The 27028-nt window shown below is 51.3% G+C and overlaps 1 protein-coding gene and 1 long non-coding RNA gene across 8 annotated transcripts; one reads left to right on the top strand and one right to left on the bottom strand.

Annotated features, from left to right (window-relative positions):
* LOC123609620 lies at window positions 1-8979 on the bottom strand. 2 transcript variants are annotated; one of them, XR_006717861.1, is made up of 4 exons: window positions 8876-8979; window positions 6201-6824; window positions 1366-1497; window positions 1-1046 (listed from the first exon to the last, which is right to left on the bottom strand). It is a non-coding gene; the product is annotated as an uncharacterized LOC123609620 (long non-coding RNA). The 2 variants fall into 2 exon arrangements; XR_006717860.1 differs by lacking the exon at window positions 8876-8979 and having other exon boundaries at window positions 6201-7370.
* ARMC12 (armadillo repeat containing 12) lies at window positions 7547-26462 on the top strand. 6 transcript variants are annotated; one of them, XM_045500771.1, is made up of 7 exons: window positions 7547-7682; window positions 14741-15650; window positions 16253-16398; window positions 16615-16749; window positions 23380-23553; window positions 23696-23767; window positions 26088-26462. In XM_045500771.1, exons 2-7 carry the CDS (start codon window positions 15407-15409, stop codon window positions 26418-26420), a joined length of 1104 nt encoding a protein of 367 aa, XP_045356727.1. In that variant the 5' UTR covers window positions 7547-7682; window positions 14741-15406; the 3' UTR covers window positions 26421-26462. The 6 variants fall into 6 exon arrangements, with proteins under 6 accessions (XP_045356727.1, XP_045356726.1, XP_045356730.1 ...); XM_045500770.1 differs by lacking the exon at window positions 7547-7682 and adding an exon at window positions 11415-11660; XM_045500774.1 differs by lacking the exon at window positions 7547-7682 and adding an exon at window positions 11416-11660 and having other exon boundaries at window positions 14741-14789.
* Window positions 26463-27028: the final 566 nt, after the last annotated feature.

A 27028-nucleotide genomic window follows, 5' to 3' on the forward strand; every position in this document is an offset into this window, starting at 1 on the left:
TAGAACAGACATGCTCAGTTTAATCAATTATAAAGCAAGCACCCGTGTAAACACCACACCCTGCACCCATAGGTGTCCCTATGTCGTTAGTCCACAGTGTTGGGTGTAACCAAGTGGCTCCCCTTGGACCCCAACACCCACAGATTAGGCATCTCGGCTGCAGACACCATGCACTTCCTGCTTCTCAGACTTAGGGGGACACAGACAGAGGTGGGGTGGAACCCATGGGCTTTGGAACCTAGAATTTCCCATCAGCACAACCCCAAGCTTGACTACAACTCCTGTTCTGGTGAGCTGAAGGAACAGAAAACACACCCATTTCCCCTTTCTGGGAGGGGGGTTTCCGTACTGACCTCCCCCCCGCCAAGTCTTGGCTGGGGGGTGGGGGATGTCCCCAGTGAAAGTCAAGGAGAACTGTGCCTTCCCTGCATCCATGCTAAAAATAATTCCAGGCAGGGCTGCTGCCACTGAACAGCAGGAAGGACAGATTCATGTTTTGCTTTAAACCTAGAAGCAGCTCAGCAGTTGGGGGCGAGGGAGGGGTGGGAGAGGGAGGCTAGGGATCTGAGAACCCTGGCAGTACTCTCCCCACCCCCACCTCCCAGCTGCAGCTGGTCCTCTCAGGGGTGCCTGGGAGGGGGGTGTGAGTGCAAGAGAGAGAGAGAGAGAGAGAGAGAGAGAGAGTGTGTGTATGTGTGTGTGTGGTGACAGGGCCTCCCAGCAGAGCAGGAAGCCTGGGAAGGTTGGAGATGGGTGGGGAGGGGTCTCTGTCCTGCTAACTGGAGCGTGCAGCCTGGAAGGGCACGAGTCACGTACTCCACGGGGCCCCCACCTCCTCTGAGAGGAGCTCTGTCCCAGCAGCCCACACCACGCTCCTCTGCGGCCCCTGCCCGCCTGCAGTGTGGTGCCTGCCTCTCGGGGGCTCCTGGCACACACAGGGCTGAGGATTGTCACTTCACAGTCCCCTGCTCTGTCTGGCTTCTGCTCTGCCCAAAGAGATGGGGAGGTCCTCAAGGGCGGGTGCGGTCCAGTGGCGAGGAATTTCCCTGGAAACGGGAAGTACAAGATGTGTCAGTGTGGGATCCCAGCTCAAGGAGTAAGCGGCTGAGTACAGGGAAGAGGCCCCCCTGGCCGCCCTCTCCTGCTCTCTCTCCTCCCGCTGCTCCCCTGCCTGGCTCATGCTTCAGAGGCCTCTCACGTGGCAGCAGGACCATTCTGTAGGTGACCTGTTTCCCAAGGTAACAGTACAAAACTATCATGAATTGAATGAATTGGATGTGTGCCATGTTCCAGGCACTGTACTGCCTCTGACATGGATTATCTCACTTAATCCTCTCAGCAAGCCTCAATTATCAGAATTATTACTCTGCCTGTTTACAGATGATGACACTGAGGCTTATGGTGATGAAGTGCTTGTCCTAGGATCCCACTGGTAGTACGTGGCAGAGACGGGGCTCAAAGTCACGATTTGGGACAGAGAATGTCCATGATGGATATCTAGAGAACAACGAGACAAAATTTTGGAAATTGGATCTTCCCAAATGATTTAGGACACACGGTTGCTGTACTTGATACTTTGGTTTAAACAAAACAAAACAAAACAAAACAAAACAAAACAGTGGCTTTAGAACCAAAATTTGTACTACCAGTTATGATTTGGGCCAAGAAATGTAACCATTCTGAGCCTCAGTTTCCATCTCTACCAAATGGGTACAATAATCCTTGCATAGAATTGCTACAGAGTAATGAATTTGAACCCAACATTTTTTTCTAAACCTGGAAAACACCATGCTCCTTACTGCCTCAGGGCCTTTGCCTGTGCTGTTTCCGTTTTTTTTTTTTTTTTTAAGTTTATTTATTTTTGAGAGAAAGAGAAAGAGACAGAAGGGCAGAGAGAGAGAGAATCTCAAGCAGGCTCCGTGCTGTCAGCCTGGAGCCCCACACAGGGCTTGATCCCGCAAACCACAAGACCATGACCTGAGCCAAAATCAAGAATTGGACGCTTAACTGCCGGAGCCACACAAGCACCCCACAAGTGCTGTTTCCTATACCTGAACCCTCAGCCCGTAGATGTTCACACACACTGATTTGTTCTCATCATCTCAATTTCAGCTCAAACTTAACTTTCCTTAGAGCAGCCTTGCCTGACTACCCAGACTACCCCATTCCCCTCAATTGCATCGCTCTGTTTTGGGGATCTGAAATTACCCTTCTCATTTATTTGTTTTATGTGTTTATTTGTTTATGGCCTATCCTACCTCTCCAACTGCCAAGGAGGTAAGTTTCCTGAGAGCGAGGATCTCTGTAGGGTTCAAGGACCCATTCCCAATGTTCAAAGCAGCACCTGGCAAACATCAGAGCTTGCTAAACATTTATGAATGAATAATGATCGTGCTTTAAAAACAGCATTATTTTGCAGTGTCTGACTCTCCCACAGGCCTCACTAAGCCAAAGGGCAGTAAATGTGGGTTAATGAGGGCTCAGGAGAGGGCTTTGGGCCTGGCCCAGGCCCAGCCCCGAAGCTCCCAGGCTGCGGGGAGCCATGAGGCTGCTTAGGCTTCTGGCTGCTCCAGGATAAAGGTCAACCCTTTTGCTGGAACATGAGGTTCTGCACCATCTGGGCCTGCCTGTCTCTGGCCTCATCTCCCTGGGTTCCCTAACCTGTACTCCATGTCCAGGCCAGACCAAACAACTCAAAGTGCCCACCGGAGAACACAGGCTGCTTCATGCCAGTGTGCCTTTATAGACATTATTCCTTCCACCTGGAATGCCCTGTGCCCTTACTTTGCCTGGCTAGCTCCTTTCAGACTCGCAGACTGGTTTCCCCAGGGGGGCCCTCCCTGACCCCTCTGGCCACCCCCAGTCCCCAACTTCCCAGGGCACTATAATGATCTATTTTTGTGCACCTTCCCGAGTAGGCCAGAGATCCCTCAAGGGCCATGACCAGCTTTTGTGCCACCAGGATAAACCACAGTGCCTGGTGCAAACAGTAAGAGATTAACAGATGCTCCAGCACAGTTTTTAGACTTTGGGCCCCCAGGAATTAACACAATTCCTGGAGCACACAGTAGGTGTTCATTAAGTACCCACTGAGCACGTGAACCTCAGCAGCCTGACACTGGCAGAGCTGGAGGCAAGGGGAAGAGCGCAAGTGGGGGTAGGAACGGAAGATGCTTCCTTGGAAACAAGTCGATGTCAGTTGGGACCCTAGGAAACTTCCCAGGAGAATGAACATATAAACAGCAAAAAGAAAAGCAAACACAGATGGATGGAGGCATATAAACAGGGCTCTCAGTGAGCAAAGACAGAGAGAAGGATAAAAGAGGAAGAACTGGGCTCAGAGGGGACAAAATGTGCCCATGAGAGCCGCAGAAGACAGGAAGCCAGAGACCGGGACAGGCCGACTCACTACAGGATGTCTGGTGCCCTTGCTTCAGCCTCTGGGGGTAGATAAGGGTGGCGTGGACAATGTGGTCCCTTCCTACGGTGGTAGAGCTGGGTGAAAGGCCACATGTCACGAGATTTTGGGACGTCTTGGGAAACTCTTCCTCTCTTAGCTCAGAAGAGGCCCCGGGTTATGAAACGAAGCACCCGAGATCGCACCGTCACAAACCAAGTTTCTTGCCTCTGGGTGAACAACCTAGCCACTCTTGCCTCACGTTTCCCACCGGGAAAGTGACTGCTCTTCTCTTCACGTTAGAAGAACGTTAAGATCACGCTGAGTTGGGACATGTAGGTGAAACGTACATGGCCTGACACAAACCCCAGGGATTGACATGACGGTGGTGATTTCTCCCAAAGTGCTGCCATAAATGGGTCCTAACAGAGACCATGCCGCCGTGTCACTGCGTGCCACAGACAGACCTGAGTTCAGAGACTCAGGCTCTGGTGTTTGGATCCCATGCCAGATCAATACAACAAGGCAAAGTTTATTCCCAGGTGAGGGGGTGGTGAGTGGCAGCAGGCGTGCCAGTTGGCTGAGGGACAACGGAGGATGCCCTCAGCCAGCAAGCCTGACCTTCCAACTCTGCCATTCAGCCTCCTCCAGGGCCCCTACAATTCCAGCCTGTCAAATGGGCCGAAAACAGTTATACCTCAAGGCACGCAGGGACTCCCAGGAGGCAGAGTCTCTGGAATCGCTTGAGAAAGAAGGGACTGAAACTCTGAGGCTTGAGCAATGGAGGACTTACAATTTAGGTGCATGGTCTAAGCAGTCTAGCAGACCATTTAGAAATGCTGGCATTGGGGGCACCTGGCTGGCTCAGTCGGTTGAGCGTCTGACTTTTGATTTCTGCTCAGGTCACAGTCCTGGGGGCGTGGGATGGAGCTCTCTGCTGGGCTCTGCACTGAGTGTGGAGCCTGCTTGAGATTCTCTCTCCTTCTGCCCCTCTCCCCCGTTCACTTGTGCGCGCTGTCTCTCTCTAGGAGGAGGAGCAGGAGGAGGAAGAGGAGGAGAAGGAGAGGAAGAGGAAGAGGAAAGGGAAGAAGAAAGAAAAAGGAGGAGGAGGGGAGGAGGAGGAGGAGGAGGAGGAGGAGGAGGAGGAGGAGGAGACGAAATGCTGGCATTGATGTCAGACAAATATGAATCCCAGCTCTGTCACTTCTCTGAACCTCAGTTTCCTATTATTGTGAATAATCATATCACAAATTCCTGGGGGAAGAAGGCCAGGTCAGTCTCTGAATGTTGAAGCCACTTTGAGGAGGTTAAACTGGTCATGACTCAGAAAATCACTAAGTCACCAAGTGTCAAATTCCATTTCACAGCTTCTATTAGGAATGTGTGATTCCTGGAGGGTGGGGAGGGTCCGATTCCACCCCCCACCCCCCACCCCAGCCCCACCTCTGCCGTGTTCTCTGCGACTGATGGGGGAGGATCACAGATTAACAGGTCTGCCAAGCTTTGGGGGAGGCAACTTAAATAGAGCCTTCGGCTCACTTGTCCAGCTGGGTTTAAGAATATTGCTGAAGTGCTCGGGAAAACAAGAGTGGCAAGGAACAGAGGATGGACCTCAGAGGCCCGGAGAACGTTCAGACCTAAATCAGAGTCCATGACCTTGGAGGCAGTTGCAGGGCTGGGTGATGGGAGAGAGAAAGGGGACTGGGGGTTTTACCCTTTTGGAGTCCAGCTTTTCTCCTCCAGGGTCCTCTCTGTGCCCCCGCCCCCACCACAAGAGTTTGGAACCCAAGGACTGATTCTTGGTGGGGTCCAGACCCCAGGTGGGAGGTGGGCAGATGAGAGCAGGGGTGACTGACTGACAGCAGGATGCCACAGCTGAAGAAGAAAGTATAAATATAAAGCGGCCAGTGTAGGACTGGACAGAGGCCATATGAAACACACGGTACATTCCGGCCCCAGCGTAACAAACTGTACCAGCCTTTTGGAGAGCTGGGAGCAGCGTGGAGGGGAGGGAAGGGAGCAGAGGTTCCTTCGAGGTTGGCCCTGCCTCCTCCTCCCCCACTTCTCCCACAGTTTGGGCACCGCAGGGAAAGTCCCGATGTTCCTTTTGCAACCACAGGAAACCTACTATCCCTGCTCACACTCTGTACCCAGTGTTCCTCTCAGCAGCTCCAGACGGGGAGGGAGCAGTGAGTGGGGGAGGGAGAGAGGGCTGGGGGTTTAGGCAGCCACAGCAGCCCAGATAACATGGGGGGAGGTGGTAAGCGTCGCGTCGCGTGGCCGCCAGGACGCTAACTCACAGACTCCCCGGCCCATAAGCGCTGCAACAGAGGTACAAATGGCGGTGAGGTGTAGGGAAGGAAGTGCCTTGCCCAAGATCACACAGCCAGTTGTGCACCAGGGTGGGACCAGAGTGCATCCAGAGCTGGGCAGCTCTCTTGGGTGTAGCATGCAGGCGTGGCAGGCCAGGGAACAGGCAGTGCCCGTGAACTGAGGGTGGGGAACCCAGATCCAAGGCTGCCTCTATGCTCTGGTTAAGCTCTGGGCAGGTCTGGCTTGGGCACCATCCCCTCCACTCCTTCCAAACCTACCCCCCTCTCTCCACCTAAATATTAGAGATAATGCATGTAAAGTGGCTAGCATGAAGGCTGGTTTGTGGTGATGTCAACCAGAATGAGTCACCTCCACGCCTCCTCTCTCCTCCTCCACACACACAGCCCAAGGCCTAGAACCTCCTGGGATCTTTCTCCCGTATCACCACCTCCTTCCAGAGTCCCTATAGCTCTTAACATTTGGTACTCACCACCTGCTGGCTTGGGTTATTATTTAACCTCACGAGCTGTGTGTTTGTCTCTTCAACTGGTCTGCAAACTGCCCAAGGGCAGGAAATCATTTCAATACACCCAACATTTACTGAACATCAACTCCAGTGCCAAACTTGGCCTGTGGGGGATGAGCTCAAGTGTTGGGGTGGGGGGAGGGGGCTCAAAGAGGCCGACTTTGTTTCCGCCTCAAGGACTTTTTAATCTGGTTAGAAGAACAGGATTAGTAAACAGATCACTAGAATAGGAGACAGGCCACACGCTGTGCCGTGAGAAAGGTACAGACTGAATGTGCCGGGCATTGGGAGGGGAGAGGAATCAGATTTGGCTGGCGCTGTTTCAAGCGGGCTTTCTGAGCTGGAGCTGAAGAGATGGGTAGCCTCGGAGCATGGGCACCCCTGGCAGCAGAAATGGCACAGCACACTGCGGAGGTTGGAAGGTGGGAGACGAAAGGACTTTAGGAATTGTGTCTTCAACTTTCTACTGACATCGTTAGCACGACCCAACAGAGCCTTCCATATGGTATGCTCAGTATGTCAGTCCTTTGTCCCCTCCTTGGTTTGGAGACGGTGGAACCTTCAGGAACTGCACTCAATGACGTCTTTCTGTAGATGGATGGGTAAAGAGAAAACGTGGCTCTGAATAAATCCGGGTTTGGGGCTGGAACAAAGGGAGGGGTCACGTTCCAGTTCGGGGTCGTCTTCTCCACCCTGCCGTCTGCTCCCGGGCTCTTCGTACTGCCGGCGTCCTGCCAGGGGTTTCCCAAGCTCTCCCAAAGGGCTGGGCTTGGTTTGCCAGCCCTTGGGAATCCCTGGAGTCTCCAGGCTGGTGCGAAGAGCGGACGGGGAAGAGGGTCCGAGGCACGAGGAGGAGGAGGCTCCTCGTGGCGGGGGTGGGGTGGGGGTGGGGGGGATCGCTTGAATCGGCCCCCCTCCAGCGGGCTTCCGTTGTCACGTGACTGCATCCCAGGTCTTCCAAGTGTGGGGCTGGCGCGCTCCCAAGCTATCCTCCTCCAGACTGGACCGAGCGCTAGCGGGGCTTGGGCGGCAGCCTGGGCGGCTCCTTCTCCCTCGAGGAGCTACCGACACCTGCCCCCCCACCAAGTGTGCCGCTCGGGCCCCACGCGTGCCCGGGCTTCCACAGCAGGGCTCAGGTGGGGGCTGGAGAGGTCTGGGTGCTGTACGTAAGGCTGGCGCCCGGGCTGGGCTGCGGGGCCTCGCGGGCCGGGGGCGCGTCGCCGGGGCTCCGCACCAGCCCCCCGGCCGCCCCTGGCCGGGCCCCAGCGCGCACTCGCAGGGCTGCGGCGGCGGGGAGGCTGCGCGCCGAGCGCAAGCCGCGAGCACAAACAGGGCGAGGAGGCTGGTGTGAGCGCCTGGGCCCGGTGCCAGCGCGCCGGGGCTGGAACACAATGTCCCGAGCGGGCGGGCGAGCGGGGAGCGAGAACAGCCTGACTCAGCAGCTGGGTAAGTGGGTGTGCTCGCTCACCAGATCAACCGCTCTTGCAGCCTGCGGTCAGCGACGACCCGACTCTCGGAGGCTCCCTCGAGCCCGGGGGAGGAGGGGGGGGGGTGCGGGCGTACCGCCGGCTCCCCGGCTCCCGCCCCTGCCTGCCCCTGCCTGCCGCGCGGGACCTCTACGTGGCCCCTGTGAGCATCCCTCTGCCTTCTCGCCCCTGCGTTCCAGCGTCGATCGCCCCCCAGCCCGAGCTGAGCAGCCTCGGCCCATCTGGGAGGGGAGCTCTCCTCCTGCCCCCCTGGGCAGGTGTGGCCCGGCCTGCAGCTTCTGTGTACAAGGCCCGTTTTCCCCAAAGCCCATCACTCTGGGAGGCCCCTGGAGGTCTTGGTGTGGGGGATGTAACTCATAGCGGCAGATGGAGGTAGAAATTTGTTCTAGGGTGGCGGGGAGCACAGGAAGAGGATGCTGAGAGAAAATGGGATATAGGGCAAGAAGATCTCCTCCACCTCTGTCCTTGGCTGACCCAGAGTTTAGAGTCTCTTCCTGTCCCCTCCCCTCAAAACCACGAGGCCCCTGAAGATTTCCTCAGAGGGAGGGAGAAGCAGGTGGGGAGGTGCTTTGAAGCCTGAGACCCTGCTTTTCTGCCTTCCCCACCCTCCCACCCAAAGCCACAACAAAGACCCATGAATCCTGCCACCCAGCCACAAAGCTTCTCCTTCCTCTGCTGTGCCTGCTGTCCCCTGTGGTCTGGTAGGGCCTTGGTGAGGATGACAGCCCAGGGCAGGGACCTCAGATGGCAGCCCGGAGCAGGACTCTTCCTGGAGGTGGAGACCTGTCCCACACCCCAGCCTCCTGGGGTGTCTGCAAGGTGCCCCAGGGGACACGCTGTGCCTGGCGTGTGCCAGGGCTGGCAGGGAGGGGCTCCGTCCTCTGCTGAGTTCCAGGAAAGGCCCTGGCAGTCAGCACAGGCCTGGGCTCCAGGGCCTTTGAGGGTGGGGCTGGGGGAGGGACCCCAGGCAGCTGAAGTGCCTCACCTGGGCCTCATGCCCCTGGGCCATCTGATGGCATCTCTGGCATCCTCTGAGGAAATGGATGCCAATGCAGGCCTGGGCCATGGACCCCCTTCCCACACATAGAGTCATATTTCCCACATGTGTGCTCGCCCAGCCAAAGCTCACAGAATCTCCCAGCCAGGAGGTACCTCAATGTTGTCAACTCCAATCTTCTACCTGGTATATGAAATCAGTCCAGGATATCCCAGGCCAGTGATGGTTCTGGAGCTGTTTGCATACCTGTAGTGACAGGGACACTCTCAAAAGACAGCCCACTGCCCTTCTCCAAGTCCAGTCACCTACAGGACACTTGCCCTCACATGGCCTGGAAGTGACTGAACTCATCCTCCTGTCCCTCACACCAGCTCTTCCCCGTTACCCACTGTGGGCTCTCCCATCCCCCAGACTCACCACCAAGATGGGTTAATTTTTAACTATTTTCTCTCCTTCCCCATCCTGTATCTGATCCACTACCAAATTCTTCCCTTTGTTGCTTTTATTACAAGATGTATCGTTCCTTATTTTTCACATTTACCGCTTCCTCTCTATCCCCATAGATTCCACCTTTGGCCCAAATTCCCACAGCCTCTGTCACACTGTCCTTTCTGACCTAGGATTTTCCTTTCTCCTACTGGAATAATCTTTCTAAAACGCTGTTTAGTGTGTGTGTTTTCAGCTTCAGATTCCTCAAACGCTGGGCATACCAGCTGTTAACCTGTGTGTTCCATAAGAAGGGACCCAGATTAATTCATGGTGCGCCCAGACCACAGAGTCCAGCCCTGGGCCTGTTACATAGCAGAAGGGCAGCAAATGACCTATCCACTTGGTTGTGCTGACTTGGTGACCCCATTACCCTGGAGTCTGTTGGTTCCTCATGCTCGCTCAGGCCCTTTTGTTTTGAAAAGTCCCTATTTCTTATTTACCAAATCTTCAGAGAGGGGTGGGGAAGGGAGAAGCTGACATCCAAGTTAGCATCAGGGAGTTTGTGCGAGGTGCCAACTGCAAAGCCCTTGAGTGCACAGTGAAATGAATGAGTGCAGCTGCCTGCTGGGATCCTCTGCTTTGGTAAGACACAGAAAATCACTGAGGAGGGTGGAAGGCAGAAAGGTGAGTGGGCGCAACCAGTGACTTTGGGTTTACAGACGGATCTTTTCACCATTGGAGATTGCAGCCTGCCTAACTCTGGGTCCCTGGTCTGATGCCCGTGGATTGTTCTCTTTCTTGGCAGCAGATCATACACACACACGCACACAGACACGCACACACACACTTTCTCTCTCCCTCCTGGTGATCCTGACCCCCAACATTTCAACATCTACCTCCTGCAGGAGGGCTCTGATACTCTACAAGCCATTTCGATCGTTTTGTCAACTTCCCTCTGAGCCCTGTGAGCTGCCTTCAATCTCTTCTCTATTTTATCGCTTACTTATGTCCCGTAATATTTTCAACCCCATTGATTATAATCTCTTTCATGGCAGGGATAGTATCTTTCATTTATTTATTTAATATAATCTATTTGTTTAGAGAAGGGAACATGAGATAGGACACTTTGACTTTGGAGGCCACATAAGCCTGGATCTGGATTCCAACACTTAGCTGTTTGGCCTTGGACAACTCTCAACCTCTGAACCAGTGTCTTCATCTGTAAAAGTCACTAGTGATACTTACCTTGCAGAATGAGGGGCAAAGATTACAGAGAATACAAAGGGCCCAAAAAAGTGCCTGTTGCATAGTGATCAGACAATAGTTGGTCTTCATTCCCTGCACGCTGGGAGCCTTCCCTGAATTGGGGGACAAAGTTCCTTAACTAGCCTTCCCCCCCATACTGGAACACTTTTTAATCATTACACTGGTTCCACAGACGTGACCCGGGGCGCAAGGCCATCCTACCCTAACTAACAATAACGGGTGAGGGCAGGGTTCAGACCCTGAGCCACCATAGCCCAGTGCCTAAGCATGGCGCCCAGCAGAGCTCAAGCTCAATGAACGTTTGTTGAATGAACAGAACCGGTCCTCCCTTCGGTTTCTTGCAGCATCAGCGAGTGAGGAAGCAGATTGAAAAGCCCGCCCCCGCAGACTCCCCACCCCCACCTGGGTCCCAAAGCCTCCAGTAGCCTCCTTTCTCTAAGGTCTCTCCTTCTCCAGCCCGCTTCCCCCACCCCGGTTGCCTTGGAAACAGTGACGTGTGCATGCGGGGCGTCAGCCCTCTCCATCCTCTCCTGGAGCCCCTGGCCCCTGCCTACTCAGACCCCGGCAGAGGATGAGATTGGGGGTCCTCGACCCTACCGCCCGCCTCCCGTCCCGGAGCTAGCCACGCCCACAGGGCCGCCCCCCGCGGGCGCGTAGCTCGCTCCAGTGCGGGCGCCCCACCCCCAGCCCGCTCGGCGCCGGTGAACTGGCGGGGGTCTGGAGAATGCCGGCTTCGGCCTCTGGGATCCCTTCCCACTCCTTCACCCCTGGCGGGCCAATGGATCCCGAGAACGCGGGCCGGCCCGCCCCTTCCCGGGCAGCCCTCGAGCGCGCTCCGCGTCCTGGGGGGTAGGCGGGAAGGGTGGGAGCCCCCGGGGCGCCCGAGCGCCGCGGAGCGCGGGAGAGCAGGGGTTAAACAAGGTGCCGGCGCCGGGCGCGGCGGGAGTGGGGGAAGGGAGCGAAGGGAAAGTGAGAGCGGGGGCGGCGGGGGGCGGGGGGGACGGGAGCGAAAGAACATCCTGTGCCCGTCGCCGGATGCGCGCCTGGGGAGGAGGTAGTCCGGGGAGGGGGGGGAGCTAAGCGGGGAGGCCCGGGGCGGGGAAAGGCTCGGCCTCCGCCCCCCACCCGGCCCTCCTCCTCTGGGGGCGCCAATCTCAGTGCTTTCGCCGCGTTTCTCCTTGTCCCCCGGCTTCCGCTGGAGTAACGAGCTACAGAGAGGCCCCCGAATCTGGTTCCTGGGCCTGGGTAAGAGCCAGCTGGGGAGGGGACGGTCTCGGAAAGCGTGGGGTCCACGGCAGGGCACGGGCCGCACCCCCTGCCTTTCGTCTCTCCACTTTCTGGCTTTCTGCCTGGAGGAGCTCGCACGTATGGATTGCCCCCTGCTCACCAAGGGTCGCAACATAACTTCTGTCGTTCAGTTCTGACAGCAGCACTTCCTGGTAGTTGGTAGGTGTCCGTAAACCCATATTCCGGAGGAGGAAACACAGGCTCAGATTATGGGATTTGCCCAAATCCAAGCCCAGTGAACGTTCCAATATACAGTAGGCTAATTTCCCCTTAGTTTCTCCTGTGCATACAAGCGCTGGTCCCCTCCGGTGTCCCCCGCCATAAAGACCTAGCACTGTGTCTTGCACAGTAGGCCGCCAATAGCGTAATAGGCTTTTTAAATTAACTCGGTTGAAACACTCATTACCAGGGCTTCGTAGGTTGGGGTTTCGTAGGTGGGGAATGGGCTGGGGGAAAGAGCCCTCCTGGTTTAAGTATTTTGGGGGGCTTCAGAGAGGCTCCAGAGTTGTTCGAGGCAATTAAATGGGTCAGGGGAGTTGAGATTGATTAGCCTGAAGAAGAGGGGTGGGGCGGGTAGAGGTGAATGTCTATCAGGTATCACTGAGACCCACCATCTGTGTGCTCACTGCCTTCCCACACCCAACGTTTTTGTCCAGGTGAAACCTGCTTATAATAGTAATTGTAGTTGACATTTGATGGGCCCTGGGCACTGTTTCAAGGATTTAATCCTCACAAACCATCCCAAGAGGCAGACATTATTATTACCATTTTCCAGGTGGGGAAAGTGGGGTACAAAGAGAGCGCAAAGCTAAGTCAGTGGCCAAACTGGTTTTGAACCCTGGTGGTCTGGCTCGAGCCCACACTCTCCTTCACTAAACTAAGTTGCACCTACCATGATGGGAACATCAGCTTTGAGAGTAGAAAGCCAGTGCAGACGACAGAGAGGTGTGTGCTAGGTCAGCCCTCGTGTTTTGCCTTGGTCAGGATAGGAAAGAAACTTGGGGCTGGTTGTGCTATCTGGAATCTCAGACTTCTCTGTCTGGATTTGACAGAAAGCAAAATAAGAAGACAAAAGCCAAGTTCCTACAAAGTTGCATCTTGAACTTAAGGCACCCTAAGAACACTCAAAACACAACTACCATCTATTATCACTATCATTTCGTAAAAGCAAGCGCATTTTAATTCTCAAAATAAGAAAGACCTCCTCTGAATCAAAAGCAGTCATTCCCAAGAAAAGACAGTCATTGGGGCGCCTGGGTGGCGCAGTCGGTTAGGCGTCCCACTTCAGCCAGGTCACGATCTCGCGGTCCGGGAGTTTGAGCCCCGCGTCGGGCTCTGGGCTGATGGCTCAGAGCCTGGAGCCTGTTTCCGATTCTGTGTCTCCCTCTCTCTCTCTGCCCCTCCCCCGTTCATGCTCTCTCTCTGTCCCAAAAATAAATAAACGTTGAAAAAAAAAAGAAAAAAAAAAGAAAAGACAGTCATTGACTTTACACCAACAAATGGACGTTCCTCTGTAATTTTTTTTTCACGGTGCTGTGGACTAGTGAGAATGTCACTCTGGGCATGGCCTCTGCCTCTTGGTCCCTGTGTATCATTTGAGAGCAGAACCAAGAGAAGTGTGCTTTAGGTGTAGCAGGAAGGAGTTGGGTTAAAGCCAAAAGAGGATGCTTTTTTTTTTTTTTTTTCTTTAAAGAACAGGTGAGCGCTGCATTTACGTAGGAAGTGAGGGTTGCAGAGTCAAGCCCACGGACTAAAGAGGCCAGTAGCCCTGGTTTCTACCCCAGAGAAGGGCAGCAACCCTGTTCTGAAGGATCTACCCTCAAATCCACCAGGGTAGCCTTAGAACCTAAAGCAGTCCCATCAGGCAGCCATTTCCTGCCTGGAGTCCATGGGGCATGACAGGTGGTTCCATGGCAGCAGGGAGGCCTCCAGGGGCCTCTGTCACCCCTCATCACAGAGTCCATGTAGTCACCCACCTTGGGTGACTTGGGTAGAGTGCTTGGGTAGGAATGACCCTTGAGGAGGGCCGAGGACAGAAGAGAGGAAAGGAAGAGAATGACCACCTAGGAGTGTTGCCTGTGGCCCAGGGTGTGCGATGTGAAGGCTCTGAGTGGACGGGCCCGGCTGGCTGCAGCCTCCTTGGGGATGCTACCTTCCTATTTCCTCACATCCTTCAAGTCCAGGTGTAGCCCAGGACCTAGACCCTTCTAACAGGAGCTTAAACCCAGGCAGGTGAAGCCCTCTTCTGGTACAATGGTGCTCAGTGCTGGCTCTGGGCCTGAGCCTGGCTTGGGGTTTGTCACTTCCCTGTTTTGTACTAGGAGGCAAGGCCAGAGGGGACAAGCAGGGAAAGGGGAGAAAGAGGGAAGGGTCTGGTCTCACCTGCCCTATCCTATTGGTGGAGACCAAGTCCTCCGAAGTGGAACTCTCATTTTCTGGGATGGTGGCATTTTCTCCACAGGAGGCCTCAAGCCTCATCTCACTGTGTAGGGGTGGGGCAGGGCACTGGGTTGTGGTTCTCCCAGATTTAGGCCCCCATCGTTTATTTATTTTTAAGTTTCTTTGAGAGAGTATGTGCACATGAGCAGGGGAGGGGCAGGGAGAGAGAGACGGAGTGAGAGAGAGAATCCCAAGCAGGCTCCACACTGTCAGCCCAGAGCCCGATGCAGGGCTCGAACCCACAGACTGCAAGATCATGGCCTGAGCTGAAATCAAGAGTCAGATGCTCAACCAACTGAGCCACCCAGCCACCCCTTAGACCCCCATCATTTAAAGGCACACACCTACCCAAGTTTTAATCCTGGAGTTATAGAATGGTAAATCTGGATCCTCTCAGGTTGCAAATGCACAAACTGAGACCCAGACATGGGCAATCTCGTCCTCCTCCAGGGTCACACCGGTTGGGCCTGGAGTGCCTATGTAACCAGATTCTTGCTCACTCTGGGTTGGATTTTGACACTGTTGACAAAAGTCATGATTTTGACACTGTTTGACAGAAGTCATGACTTGAGCCCCTACTAAGTACAGGGCTCTACCAGATGTTGCAGATGCCGAGAGAGCTGCCCTCAAGAGCTTTTGGCCAGACAGGTAATTACTACCCACTACAGGGGGAACTACAGTTGCTGGAATCAGTGAGTTTGCCTCAAGACTGCGAAACTTTACAAAGTGCTCCCCTTGATGGAAGGGGGCCCTGCCTGCAGAAACACCCAGATGCCCAGCAGTCAATCCATGGTGAAGAAATCAAAGATGAGAGGCCAGGGAGTGAGGGAACAGGGTTGCCAGTTGGGCACACCCGACGCCCCTCCCAGAAACTTCCCAAGGAACAAGCCCAGAAATTGGGCCTCTGCTGCCCTCTAATGGAGGAAAGCCAGACTCTAGAGCTGCCTACCGGGGCCCAGCCGTCCTGGCTCTCCTAAAGAAAAGGGGACGTGAAGGACCTTCCTGCCCCCAGAATTTTTATTCCCCTAGAGTCTCGAGCTTCATTTCCTACAGCCTCAGAAGCTGAAACTTCTGTCCTTCCAAGTGCCTCTGGCCATCTTGTTTCCCGATCACCACCCTCCATCCTGTTTCCCCAGTTTCCTTTGTTGCCCAGGTTCTGATTCTGGTACCCTGGTTCCCGGCCCTGCCAGAGTTCTGGTTCCAGAAGGCCCTTGCCAGGTGCCTTGGGACTAGCTCCCACCTGGGAGCAAGGCAGCGCTGAAGACATGGGCATGAGCGTCCCCCAGTGCCTGGGGCAACTGCACATCCGCAAGAGCGTAGTGGGCTTGGCCACAGGTGCTGGGTTCATCTACCTGCTCTACAAGGCCATCAAGGCTGGCATAAAATGCCAACCGCCCCTCTGCACCACCTCACCAATCTGCATCGCCCGTGAGTGTCCGGGCCCTGGGGAGAGGGCTCTGCCCCAGGAGGCACCTGCTCCCGAGGCCTCCAGTGTGGGAGGGCCCAAAGGTGACTCCTCCAAGTTCCTCTCTCCTTCCTCTTTCTCTCCTCCACCTTCCTCAAACCCGCCCTAGAGATGCTAGCTCAGAGTCCCCAGGAAGTAGATGGCTCTCCAGGACTCCTCTGGCAGGTCTCCGAATTTGACCCTCACTCTAGCCCCCAGGATGCCACTGCTTGGAAACTTGGCATCCGCAGTTCTTCCTAAGGGAACGGTTGGGGCACCTACGCGCCCAGAACCTCCACCGGTCCATAGGACAACTTTGTGCCGAGTAGAAAAAGGCACCCTTCTGCCAGACTTTTTGATTGCCATCTGTTGGAATATTGTTGCCATATACTGATTATAACGAAATACCACATATGACTGCCATATGCCAGGAAATTGTTATAGTAAACACAAAACTATGACATTTAGGATACAAACGATACATCATTAGACGAAGTGCCCTGGTGTACAGCTCAGCTGTCTGTGGCGGTCCTGCCTGTAGCAAGAAGGCCTCTCTTCAGAAAAAGCAAGACAGTCTTGTCCCCAGCTCCCTCTCCCCCTCTTCCCAACCCCATTCTCTGACCACTCCTGAGTCCCCAGCCTGAACCTGGCTGGGGTGGCTGTCTAGGCCTGGCAATCGAGCGAGAGCGGCACGGGCGGGACTCAGGTGAGCTCCGGAGGCTCCTCAACTCTCTGGAGTGCAAACAGGATGAGTACGCCAAGAGCATGATCCTGCACAGTATCACGCGCTGTGTGTACTTGCTGGAGGCCGAGGTGAGGGAAAGGAAGCAGGAAGTCCCTCCCAACCAGCCCGGCCCCTCGGGGCTACGGCCGATCCCTGCCCCCTTGGCTGGACAGACTGTGTCCTGAGACCTGTCTCTCTGGCTGCTGGCGGGAGGGGTCGTGCTGAGGGGCCTTGGTAACATGTGGGGCTGTGGGCCCAGGACACCCGCTTCTCCTGCCTCTTCTGTCTCTCTTGGCACACTCTAGGCCTCTGCTTGTACTACTGATGACGTCGCATTGGTGGGCTCCATGCTGGATGACAAGGACAACAGTGTCAAAATCCAAGCTCTGAACACACTTAAAGCTTTCTCTGGCATCAGAAAATTCAGGCTTAAAGTCCAGGTGAGCAAAAGCAAGTGGTGGGGTGGACCACACAGGCTGTCCACAGACCGTGGGTTCTTTAATAGGCATGGGGTAAATAAATGGTCATGCTCCGGAAGTTTTGGGGTCCGATTTTCCTTGTAATCAAGTGAGAAAATGGTGGTCAGATTCCCGGCAGGATCATAAAAGCCTTTGAATATCAGGCTGAAACTGAACTAGGGTGCTAGGAGTATCTCTGAGCCCCAACTAGCAGAAAGCCCCAAGGTTCGTTCTGATACCATCCCATCCTACAACACCAATGGGGTGTCCTATGATGCAACTGTATTCTGACACTGTCTACCTGGAGTGAGTGCAGACCCCACAGATAAAGGATTCAGTCCCACGAGACTGCCTCCCACGTCACATGCCAGTCACAAGTGCCAGTACACTTAGCTATAAATTTGGACTTCCTCCTCTGGTTTGAGAATTCACTAGGAAGACTCACAGAACTCAGGAAAACACTTTACTTACATTTGCCAGTTAATTATAAACTGAGGAGGAGCCAGATGGAGGAGACGCATAGAGCAAAGTATGGCGGGGGGAAGGGTGCAGTGCTTCCATGCCTTCTCTAGGTGAGCCACCCTCCTGGCACCTTGATGTGTCCACCAACCTGGAAGTTCTCCAAGCCCTGTTTAGGGGTATGTGTGGAGGTTTCAATATGTAGGGGTGATTGATTAATCATTGGCCATTTGTGATTGAACTCAATCACTAACCCCTCCCTTCTTCAACCCCCTTAATCATGGCTTGGCCTTTCTGGCCACCAGCATCCCCGTCTGGAAGCTATCTACCATCCACAAGAGTCACCTGCTTGACATAAACTCCAAGGTAATGCAGAAGAACTTACTATGAAAAGCAAAACACCATTCTATCAGTCAAATGCAAGGGTTTTAGGAGCTCTGTGCCTAGAACCAGGAACAAAGACCAGATCTATCATATCACCACCCTCTGCTGTGTTGGTCTGATGCTGGTGGCTGGGCCACTGATGCCTTCACTACTACCATATAGAGAAAATACCAGCCACCACACGTCCCCAGGCTTACCTGTTTTCACACCCATCCTTTCCTTGCTTTCCCGCTGATGCCATGGGAAAATGGCTTTCTTCCTGTCTGCGGTCAATGTTAGTCTCAGTACTGGATCCCATCCCCTTCTTTGAGGACTTCTTTCCTTAATTAGACTCTTTGTCTGATATGCCCCCCCTCAACTCCTTCCCATTAATTCAACATGCTCTAGTCCTTCCAATCCTAAAAAAACACCGTCCCATAAAAAAGAACCCTTCTTCCTTGACCTCCAAATTTCTCTCTAGCAAATGATCTCTCCTAATTAAAAATAAATATAGAAAACTTACAAATATTTTATATGTGTACGGTAGAAAGAACTATAAACAAAACACACGTAACCAAAACCCAGGCTAAGAAATCTAACATGACCAACAGCTTAGACGCTCCAGTTGCTCCCCTCCCCCACAATCCCAACCGGAGGCAATTATTTCCTCCATTTTGTGCATCTGTTCCTTGATTTCTTTATAGTTTTACCATATATTCGGGTATCATTCTGGCAACGCGAGGTAGTTAATAATAGGCAAAATGCAGTTTGGGATGTTTTTAAACTTCAACATATCTGGAAGTGTGCAGTTTGTATTCTGTGGTTTGCCTTCCCCCCAGCACTGGAAGATTCATCTTTATTGGTGTGGGTAGCTCTGTTTCCTTGTTTTCTACTGCTGTATAGTACTCTAGTTCATGAACGTCCTGCGATCGTATTTATCCATTTGCCCATGGGTAGGCACTTAAATTGTTTCTACATTGTGCCATGAGCATTCTTGTATACATCTCCCTTGAGGATATAGGAGACTTTCTCTAGGATATGTATGTATGCAGGCGTGGGATGGCTGGATGAAAGGGTATGCCCAACTTTTCAAAAAGGGTTGTATTAATTTACAGCCTGTGCTGGCTCTGCATGAATATTCCAGTTGCATTATATTCTCCCTGCCAAAACTTGGTATTTTCACACTTTAAATTTTTTGCATCAAACTTTTTTGAGGAGGGGCACTTGGCTGGCTCAGTCAGTAGACCATGCTTGATCTTGAGGTCATGAGTTCAAGCCCCATATTGAGCATGAAGCCTACTTAAAAAGAAAGGAAGGAAGAAAAAATTTGAGGGGTTGGGGGAAAGGTTTCTAGGTCTCCACTTGCTGGCTGCCTCTGCTTTATCCCTCAGCTCTCTCAGTTTCCCTAAGTCTGTAATTCTCAGACATATCAATTGCCTGCAGAGCTGTTTAACATTGAAGATTTCAGGACCCCACACCTAGAGAGTCTAGCTGAGCCGGGGAGCTATGTTTTTCACAAGCCCCCCAGAAGATTCTGACGCAGCTGGTCTGGGCAACACTTTCCCCATCGTATCCTGAGGACCTGATCCCTATTCTCTGAGTAAAAGCAGCTGATCAGTTTTCATCTGGATGCACTTTGCTGCATCTCTGTCCGTAGCCTGGGGACTCCCTTGACCTCCAGACCCATGGCCAGCTGCTCCACTTAGACATCCTAGTGGCCCTCTAACTCAGCATGTCCAAAATGGAGCTTGCCCCTGTTCCCTAAGTTAGACCACCCTTTCCAGAGGGATCTGGTCCCATCAACCCCCTGCTTGGTCTTCCTTAAAGCTCTTAGCATAAAGATCACAGTCCTTCACTTCCTTGCCCCAGCTCCAGCCATTCACATTGTATGTTTCATGCTCTTCTGCTCCCTGGCCCTTGCACCGGCTGTTCCTCTGCCTGAAACACCACACCAGATGTGCTCTTATCTGTCCTTCAGCTCTTAGTGGACAACAAGGGGTTGGGGCAGGGAGAGGCAGGTACCAGTGGGAATGCTGTGACCCTCACTCCAGGATTCTTGCCCCCCTCTTACATGGCTCACAAAAGTACAGCTTGTGGGATTCTCAGTCCTTGGTAATATCTCTCAGTCCAAGCATCTTACGTCTTGGAAGTCAAGATCCCTTTATGCATTCAACAAATGTATATGAAGTACTTTGTATTTAAGCACTGGAGACACAACAGTGAGCAGAACAGGAAAGATCTCGGTCCCAGTGGAAGCTTATATTCTAGCAGGGCAAGGCAGGCAATACACAAATTAGTGAAATCTATGGTATATTTCACGTAACAAGTGCAACGGAGAAAAATAAAGAAGGGTGGTAAGGAAGCTGGTATGGGAGCTTCCTATACAGTTTCAAAGGAGAAAATCTTTGGGACTTAGAGCTTGATGAAGGGTTCATAGAAATAGAAAAAACACCAAAAGCATGATCTATAAGAGAAAAAATCGATAACATTGGACTTCATCAAAACTAAAAGCATTTGCTTTGTGAAGAACCCTGTTAAGAGGATGAAAAAACAAGCTGCAGGCAGGGAGGAAACATTTGCAAAGCACATAGCTGACAAAGGACTCCTATCTAGATCATATAAAGAGCTCTCAAAACTCACTATTTAAAAAAATCTAAGTAGAAAATGGGCAAAAGATGTGGCAATATTGCACTGAAGAAGATCTATGAGTTGCAAAGAAGCACATGAAAAGATGCTTAAAATCAGTAGACCTGAGGGAAACGTACTTAACGCTGCGGCGACCTATCACGACACACCCATTAAGTATTCTAAACTCAAAATTTGTGACAGTACCAGATGCTGGTGAAGGCGGAGAGAGACTGGATCTCTTGTGCGTTGCTGGTGGGAATGTGAAATGGTACAGCAGCCATTCTGGAAAATAGTTTGGCAGGGTTTTTTGTTTTTTGGTTTTTTTTTTTTTGAAAAAACGAATTACATGTTTACCACACAACCCAGCAATTGCACTCTTAGGCATTTATCCTAGAGAAATGAAAACTTCTGTCTGCACAAAAACCTGTACACGATCTTATTCGTTGCCACTTTTCCTATAATAGTCAAAAGCTAGAAACAAGCAAAACGTCTCTCAATGGATAGATGGTTAGACAAACTGGTAACCCACGCCATGGAACGCTAGTCGGAAACATAAGGGAGTGAAGTCTTGACACACACCACAACTTGGATCTCAAGGGCATCACACTGGGTGAGAAACCAATCTCGGAAGGTCCCAAAGTGTGATTCAATGTATGTAACATTCTCAAAGTGAAAAAATTGTAGAGATGGAAAACAGATTAGTAGTTGGGCCGCTTTGGGTGGGAAGGGGCAAATGTGACCGTAATGGAGTCCCAGGAGGAAGATCTTTGTGGTGATGGGACACCGCTGATGGCATAATCCGTTGAGAGCAGTGGTGGTTACGTGAATCTACACACGTGATAAAATGACACAGCGCCAGACTCACACTTTGTGCCAACACCGATTTCCTCGTTTTGGTATCGCGTATAGTTATGTAAGGTGTGACCATTGAGGGAAACGGGGTGACAAGCACACAGGACCTCTCTGGGCTCTTTTTGCAACTTGCTGAGAATTTATAGTTATTTGGAAATTAAAAGTTTAAAAATAAGTATGTTGCACGTGCAGTGCTGTGGGGAATGGAATAAAGATGGGGGATAAGCAGGGCTGGGACGGGAGTGGTTGCAGTCTTAAAGAAGGGGGTGGTCAGGGAAGACCTCACGGAGAAGGCGGCATTAGCGTAAAGTCTTCAAGGAGGTAAGAGAGGGAGCTATGACTACCTGGAGGGAGAGCATTCTAAGTAGAGGAAACAGCCTGCACAAAAACAAGATAAGTGTGTATCTGGCGTGCTCAAGGAATGGCTAAGAGACCATTGTGATGGCAACCACGGGAGCCAAGGAGAATAGGTGATGAGGTCAAAGAAATAGCGGTGGGGGGGGGGGGGGCAGGGGGAGAGGGGCAGAGCAAATGGGACCTTGCAAGCCACTATAAGGACTTCAGCTCTTACCCTGAACGAACTAGGGACTTGAGCCGAAGAGTGACGTGTCTAACACGTCTGCTATTCTGAAAATAGAGGCAGGGGGCGAGGATGGAAGCAGGGAGACAGGAGGCTCTTGCAGAAATCCAAGTGAGAAATCATGGTGGCTTGGAACAGGGTGGTAGAGAGGAGACGGTGAGAAGCAGCTTAACTGTTGATAGATTTAGAAGGTAGAGCCAGCAGGATTTTTCTGAAGGATTGCAAAAGGTGGTGTGAAGAAAAACAAAGCACAGTAGTTAAAGAGGACCACTTTAAAGATTTTTGACCCGAGTAATTGGAAGGGGGATGTAACCAACAGCAGAGACAGGGAAGATGGTGGAAGAAACAGGTTTGGGGACTGCATACATGTTAACTTTGAAAGGTCTATTAAGCATTCTGGCAAGGGACGCCTGGCTGGCTAGGTTGGCAGAGCATGTGACTCTTGATCTCGGCATTGTGAGTTCGCGCCTCACGTTGGGTGTAGAGATCACTTAAAAAATAAAATCTTTAAAAATGGGGGTGGTTCACGCCGGTCAGAGTGGCTAAAATGAACAAATCAGGAGACAAGATGCTGGAGAGGATGTGGAGAAATGGGAACCCTCTTGCACCTTTGGTGGGAATGCAGACTGGTGCAGCCGCTCTGGAAAACAGTGTGGAAGTTCCTCAAAAAAATTAAAAATAGACCTACCCTATGACCCAGCAATAGCACGGCTAGGAATTTACCCAAGGGATACAGGAGTGCTGATGCATAGGGGCACTTGTACCCCGATGTTTATAGCAGCACTTTCAACAATAGCCAAATTATGGAAAGAGCCTAAATGTCCACCGACTGACGAATGGACAAAGAAGATGTGGTTTATATATACAATGGCATACTACTTGGCAATGAGAAAGAATAAAATCTGGCCTTTTGTAGCAGCGTGGATGGAACTGGAGGGTATTATGCTAAGTGAAACAAATCAGACAGAGAAAGACAGATACCATATGTTTTCACTCACATGTGGATCCTGAAAAACTTAACAGAAGACCGTGGGGGAGGGGAAGGGAGGAAAAGTTACAGAGAGGGAAGGAGGCAAACTATAAGAGACTACTGAGAACAAACTGAGGGTTGATGGTGGGGGAGAGAGGAACGTGGGTGATGGGCATTGAGGAGGGCACTTGTTGGGATGAACACTGGGTGTTGTATGGAAACCAATTTGACAATAAATTATATATATATTGATTGATCCCAGGGTCAAGATACTCTCTCTCTCTCTCTCTCTCTCTCTCCCCCTCCCTCTCTGCCCTTCTCTCCTGCTCATGCTCTCTCTCTCAAAAATAATAAAATACTCTAAAAAGCATTCTGGGTTGACGTAGAATTGGCACCTGAATATATGAATCTGGAGTTCAGGGAGCGGTCTGGGTTGGAGACAGAAAGCTGAAAGGCATCAGCATCAATTGTATTTAACACTGTGAATCTGGATGATATCACTAAGGGAGAGATGAAGATAGAGAAGACAAGGTTAGGCCTAAGAACCAGGAAAGACTTCTGTGGACGAGAAGCCAAGGGGAGAAAGGAGGTAGGAGTGGCCTAAGAGGTCAAATAACGAGAGTGTAAGTTAGAGGGAATTGTCTCCTGGGTTTGGCTCAGGCATCATGGGTGGGGCAGGGAAGAGTGAAGGCAGAGGCTGGGACAGTGTTGGGGATCACCACATAAAAGCAGATCCTTCTCCCCCGCCCCCACCCCCCAGGAACACTCCATCAATGTCCTGGAACTGATCGCCAGCATCTGGGATTCGGAGCTGCACATTGCAGGCCTCAGACTCCTCAACAACCTCCCACTGCCTGACTATGTGCATCCACAGCTGAGACGGGTGATGCCTGCCTTGATGGAGATCCTGCAGTCGGACTATATCCTGGCACAGGTGCCTGAGGACCGTGGCCCAGGCCCTGCCACTCCTGACCAGCCCTGCACCGGCACCTAGAGGGAGGAACAGAGATTTGTGCATTCCCTGCTCGGGCCCAGAGTAATCTGCCTTCTCATGTTTTGCTCTTTCTTTTATTCAGGTGCAAGCCATTCGATTGCTGAGCTACCTGGCACAGAAGTATAATCTTCTCTATGATATTCTCAACTGCCAGGTGAGATAGGAACTGAGGAAGGGTTGATGGATACCAACTCAGATATTGGGGAAGGAAGAATCACGGATTCCCCAGGCAGACTTAGCCCTAACAAGATCGTCTTGTTTCTCTTCACGCCTTTGCACTAGATATATTGAAAAACATCCCCTCTTCCATTCTCCCAATAGAACAGAATTCATTTTGTTAGGAGGAGGATTCTCCTTTAAAGGGCTTTCTGAACTCTGAGAGCCAGGAATCCAGGCGACAAAACAAAAGACAATGTAGGTATTTTCATATTAGAGAAGAGTTACTTATAACAAAAACCATTATTAGGAATAGACAAGGTCACTACATAATAATTAGGTCAGAAGGATAAAGTAACTCTTAACTTATATGAACCTAATAACATAACCTCAAAATTTATATGGCAAGGTGCGCCTGGGTGGCTCGGTCGGTTAAGCGTGCTACTTCAGCTTAGGTCATGATCTCATTGTTTGTGAGTTCCAGCCCCGCGTCCAGCTCTGTGCTGACAGCTCAGAGCCTGGAGCCTGCTTTGGGTTCTGTGTCTCCCTCTCTCTCTTCCCCTCCCCCATTTGCATTGTGTGTGTGTGTGTCTCTCTCTCAAAATAATAAACATTAAAGAAAATTAAAAAAAAAATTATATGGCAAAAACTTGATAGAATTACAAGGAAAACATTTTTTTCTCTTTCTTCAGTTGTAGTGAGGTATAATGGACAGATAAAATTGTAAGATATTTAAAGTGTACATAGTGGTGATTTGATATAATATAGATAATACATTGTGAAAGGATTCTCATTATCTAGTTGATTAGCAAACATATCTATCACTTCACATATTTACCTTTTGTGTGTGTGAGAACATTTAAGTTCTACTCTCTTAGCAAATTTTGATTATATAATACAGTGTTATTAACTCTAATCACCATGTTTTACATCAGATCCTGAGACCTTATTTATCGTACAGCTGAAAGTTTATATCCTTGTACCAGTGTCTCCCTATTTCTTCTACACTGCCAGCCCCTGGCAACCATTTTTCTATTCTCTGTTTCCGAGTGTGACTTTTTTTTTTTTTAAGTTTCCACCAATAAGTGATATCATGCAGTATTCGTTTTTCTCTGTCTGGCTTATCTTACTTAGCATAATGTCCTCAAAGTTCATCCATGTTGTCACAAATTACCGGTAGGATTTTCTTTCTTCTCACGGCTGAACCATTCTAAGGAAAAAACTGACACATTTCCACCACAATGGAAGATTTGGGAGATTTTAAATATTTTTTCAGCAATTAATAGATAAAAACCGAAAACTAGTAAGGGTATATTTGCTGTGAATAACTTAAATAAGCTTGAGCCACTAGACACACCTACAATTGTAAAGAACCCTTCGCAATTAGTAAATGCACATTCATGTCAAACACACAACATATTTTTAAAAATTGGGGCACCTGGATGGCTCAGTTGGTTAGGCGTCCAACTCTTGATTTTGGCTCAGGTCATGATCCCAGGGTCATGGGATCGAGCCCCATATTGGGCTTAGCGCTGGGCATGAGTCTGCTTAAGATTTTCTCTCTCTCTGGGGCGCCCTGGGTGGCTCAGTCGGTTGAGCATCTGACTTCCACTCAGGGCATGATCTCAGTTTGTGAGTTTGAGCCCCGCGTGGGGCTCTGTGCTGATGGCTCAGAGCCTGGAGCCTGCTTCTGATTCTATGTCTTCCTCTCTCTCTGCTCCTCCCCCGCTCATGCTCTGTCTCTCAAAAATGAATAAACGTTCAAAAAATTAAAAAAAAAAAAAAGATTTTCTCTGTCTCTCTCTCTCCCTCTACCCCTCTGCCTCTCTCTCTCTCACACACAAAAAAATATATTATTTTTTTAAAATGTGAAGACAGAAAGAACATGAGCAGGGGATGGGCAGGGAGAGAGAGGGGAGGACAGAGAATCCAAAGTGGGCTTTGAGCTGACAGCAGCAAGTCTGATGCGGGGCTCAAACTCACCAACCACGAGATCAAGACCTGAGCCGAAGTCGGATGCTCAACCAACTGAGCCACCCAGGCACCCCAAAATAAAAATATTTATAAAAATTAACCACATGATAAGCTTTAATATTTGACTCCACAGATTTCCCAGAATCAATGTTATGATCATATCTCTCATGTTTTATGACCACATTGCCATTGTGTTAGAGAATGATAATGAAAGGAAAACTACGAAAATCCTATTCAGTTGAATCTGAAGCTTAGGTACTGGGGAGCTGAGGCAATTGGAAGATGGAAGAACTTTAGAACTTGTCTTGGATTTCTTTGCCATTGTCGCTCCGCTCCCGTCACAGGTGCATGCCAACTTCCTGAACCTGTTTCAGTCCACACAGCCAGGGAGTCTGCTGTTTGAGGTCCTGGTGTTTGCCGAGCGGCTAAGTGAGGGCCGGAATTCACCCCACTACCGTGCCGTGAAGTGGCATTACAACGAACAGTCGCTGCACGAAGCTCTTTTTGGGGATGAGTCACGACTGGCAGACCGGCTGCTCGCTCTGGTCATCCACCCTGAGGAGGAGGTTCAGATCCAGGCCTGCAAGGTCATAGTCAGCCTGCAGTGCTCCCAGGATGTGGGAGTCCGGCCCTCCGTCTGCCAGCCCAGCCGTTCCTACTTTAATAGCGGGGAATAAAATTAAGGAGAGCCAATAAATGACTATGGGAGAAAAGCGTGAGGAGCAGTTTCTGTTTAGGGCCTTCCAGGGGCTGGGTGGGGATTTCAGCCGGCCTGATTGCTACAAGGAGCGTGGCAAAGCATGGGTGCATCTCCCAGAACACGTCCCCACTTCTCTGCTTAGGGGACAGATTCCCTTCTGCCCCTGCTGCTTTTAAAATTTGAATGTGGAGCCAGTGCTTTAAGGGAGTTTTAGGGAGAAGGCACGTCTCGGGGACAGAGGCCAAAGATAATCAGCAGGAGACAGCATTGCATGGGCTTACTCAGTACGGGTCAGGCTGTGCCACAGTAGCAAACAGCCTCCAAATTTTAGTGGCTTAAAAATGACAACTTTTTTTTTTTTAATTTATTTATTCATTGGTGCAGAATGAGAGGGAGAGAGAGGAAGAATCCTAAGCAGGCTCCACACTGGCAGCACAGAGCCCGGCGTGAGGCTTGAACTCATGAACCGTGAGATCATGACCTGAGCTGAAACCAAGAGTCGGAGGCTTAACCAACTGAGCCACCCAGGTGCCCTGACAAGGTTATTTCTTATTCCTACTACATGCCTACAGCTGGGGCGATAGA

The sequence above is a fragment of the Leopardus geoffroyi genome, chromosome B2 (assembly GCF_018350155.1).
Source record: "Leopardus geoffroyi isolate Oge1 chromosome B2, O.geoffroyi_Oge1_pat1.0, whole genome shotgun sequence".
Lineage (NCBI taxonomy): Eukaryota > Metazoa > Chordata > Mammalia > Carnivora > Felidae > Leopardus > Leopardus geoffroyi.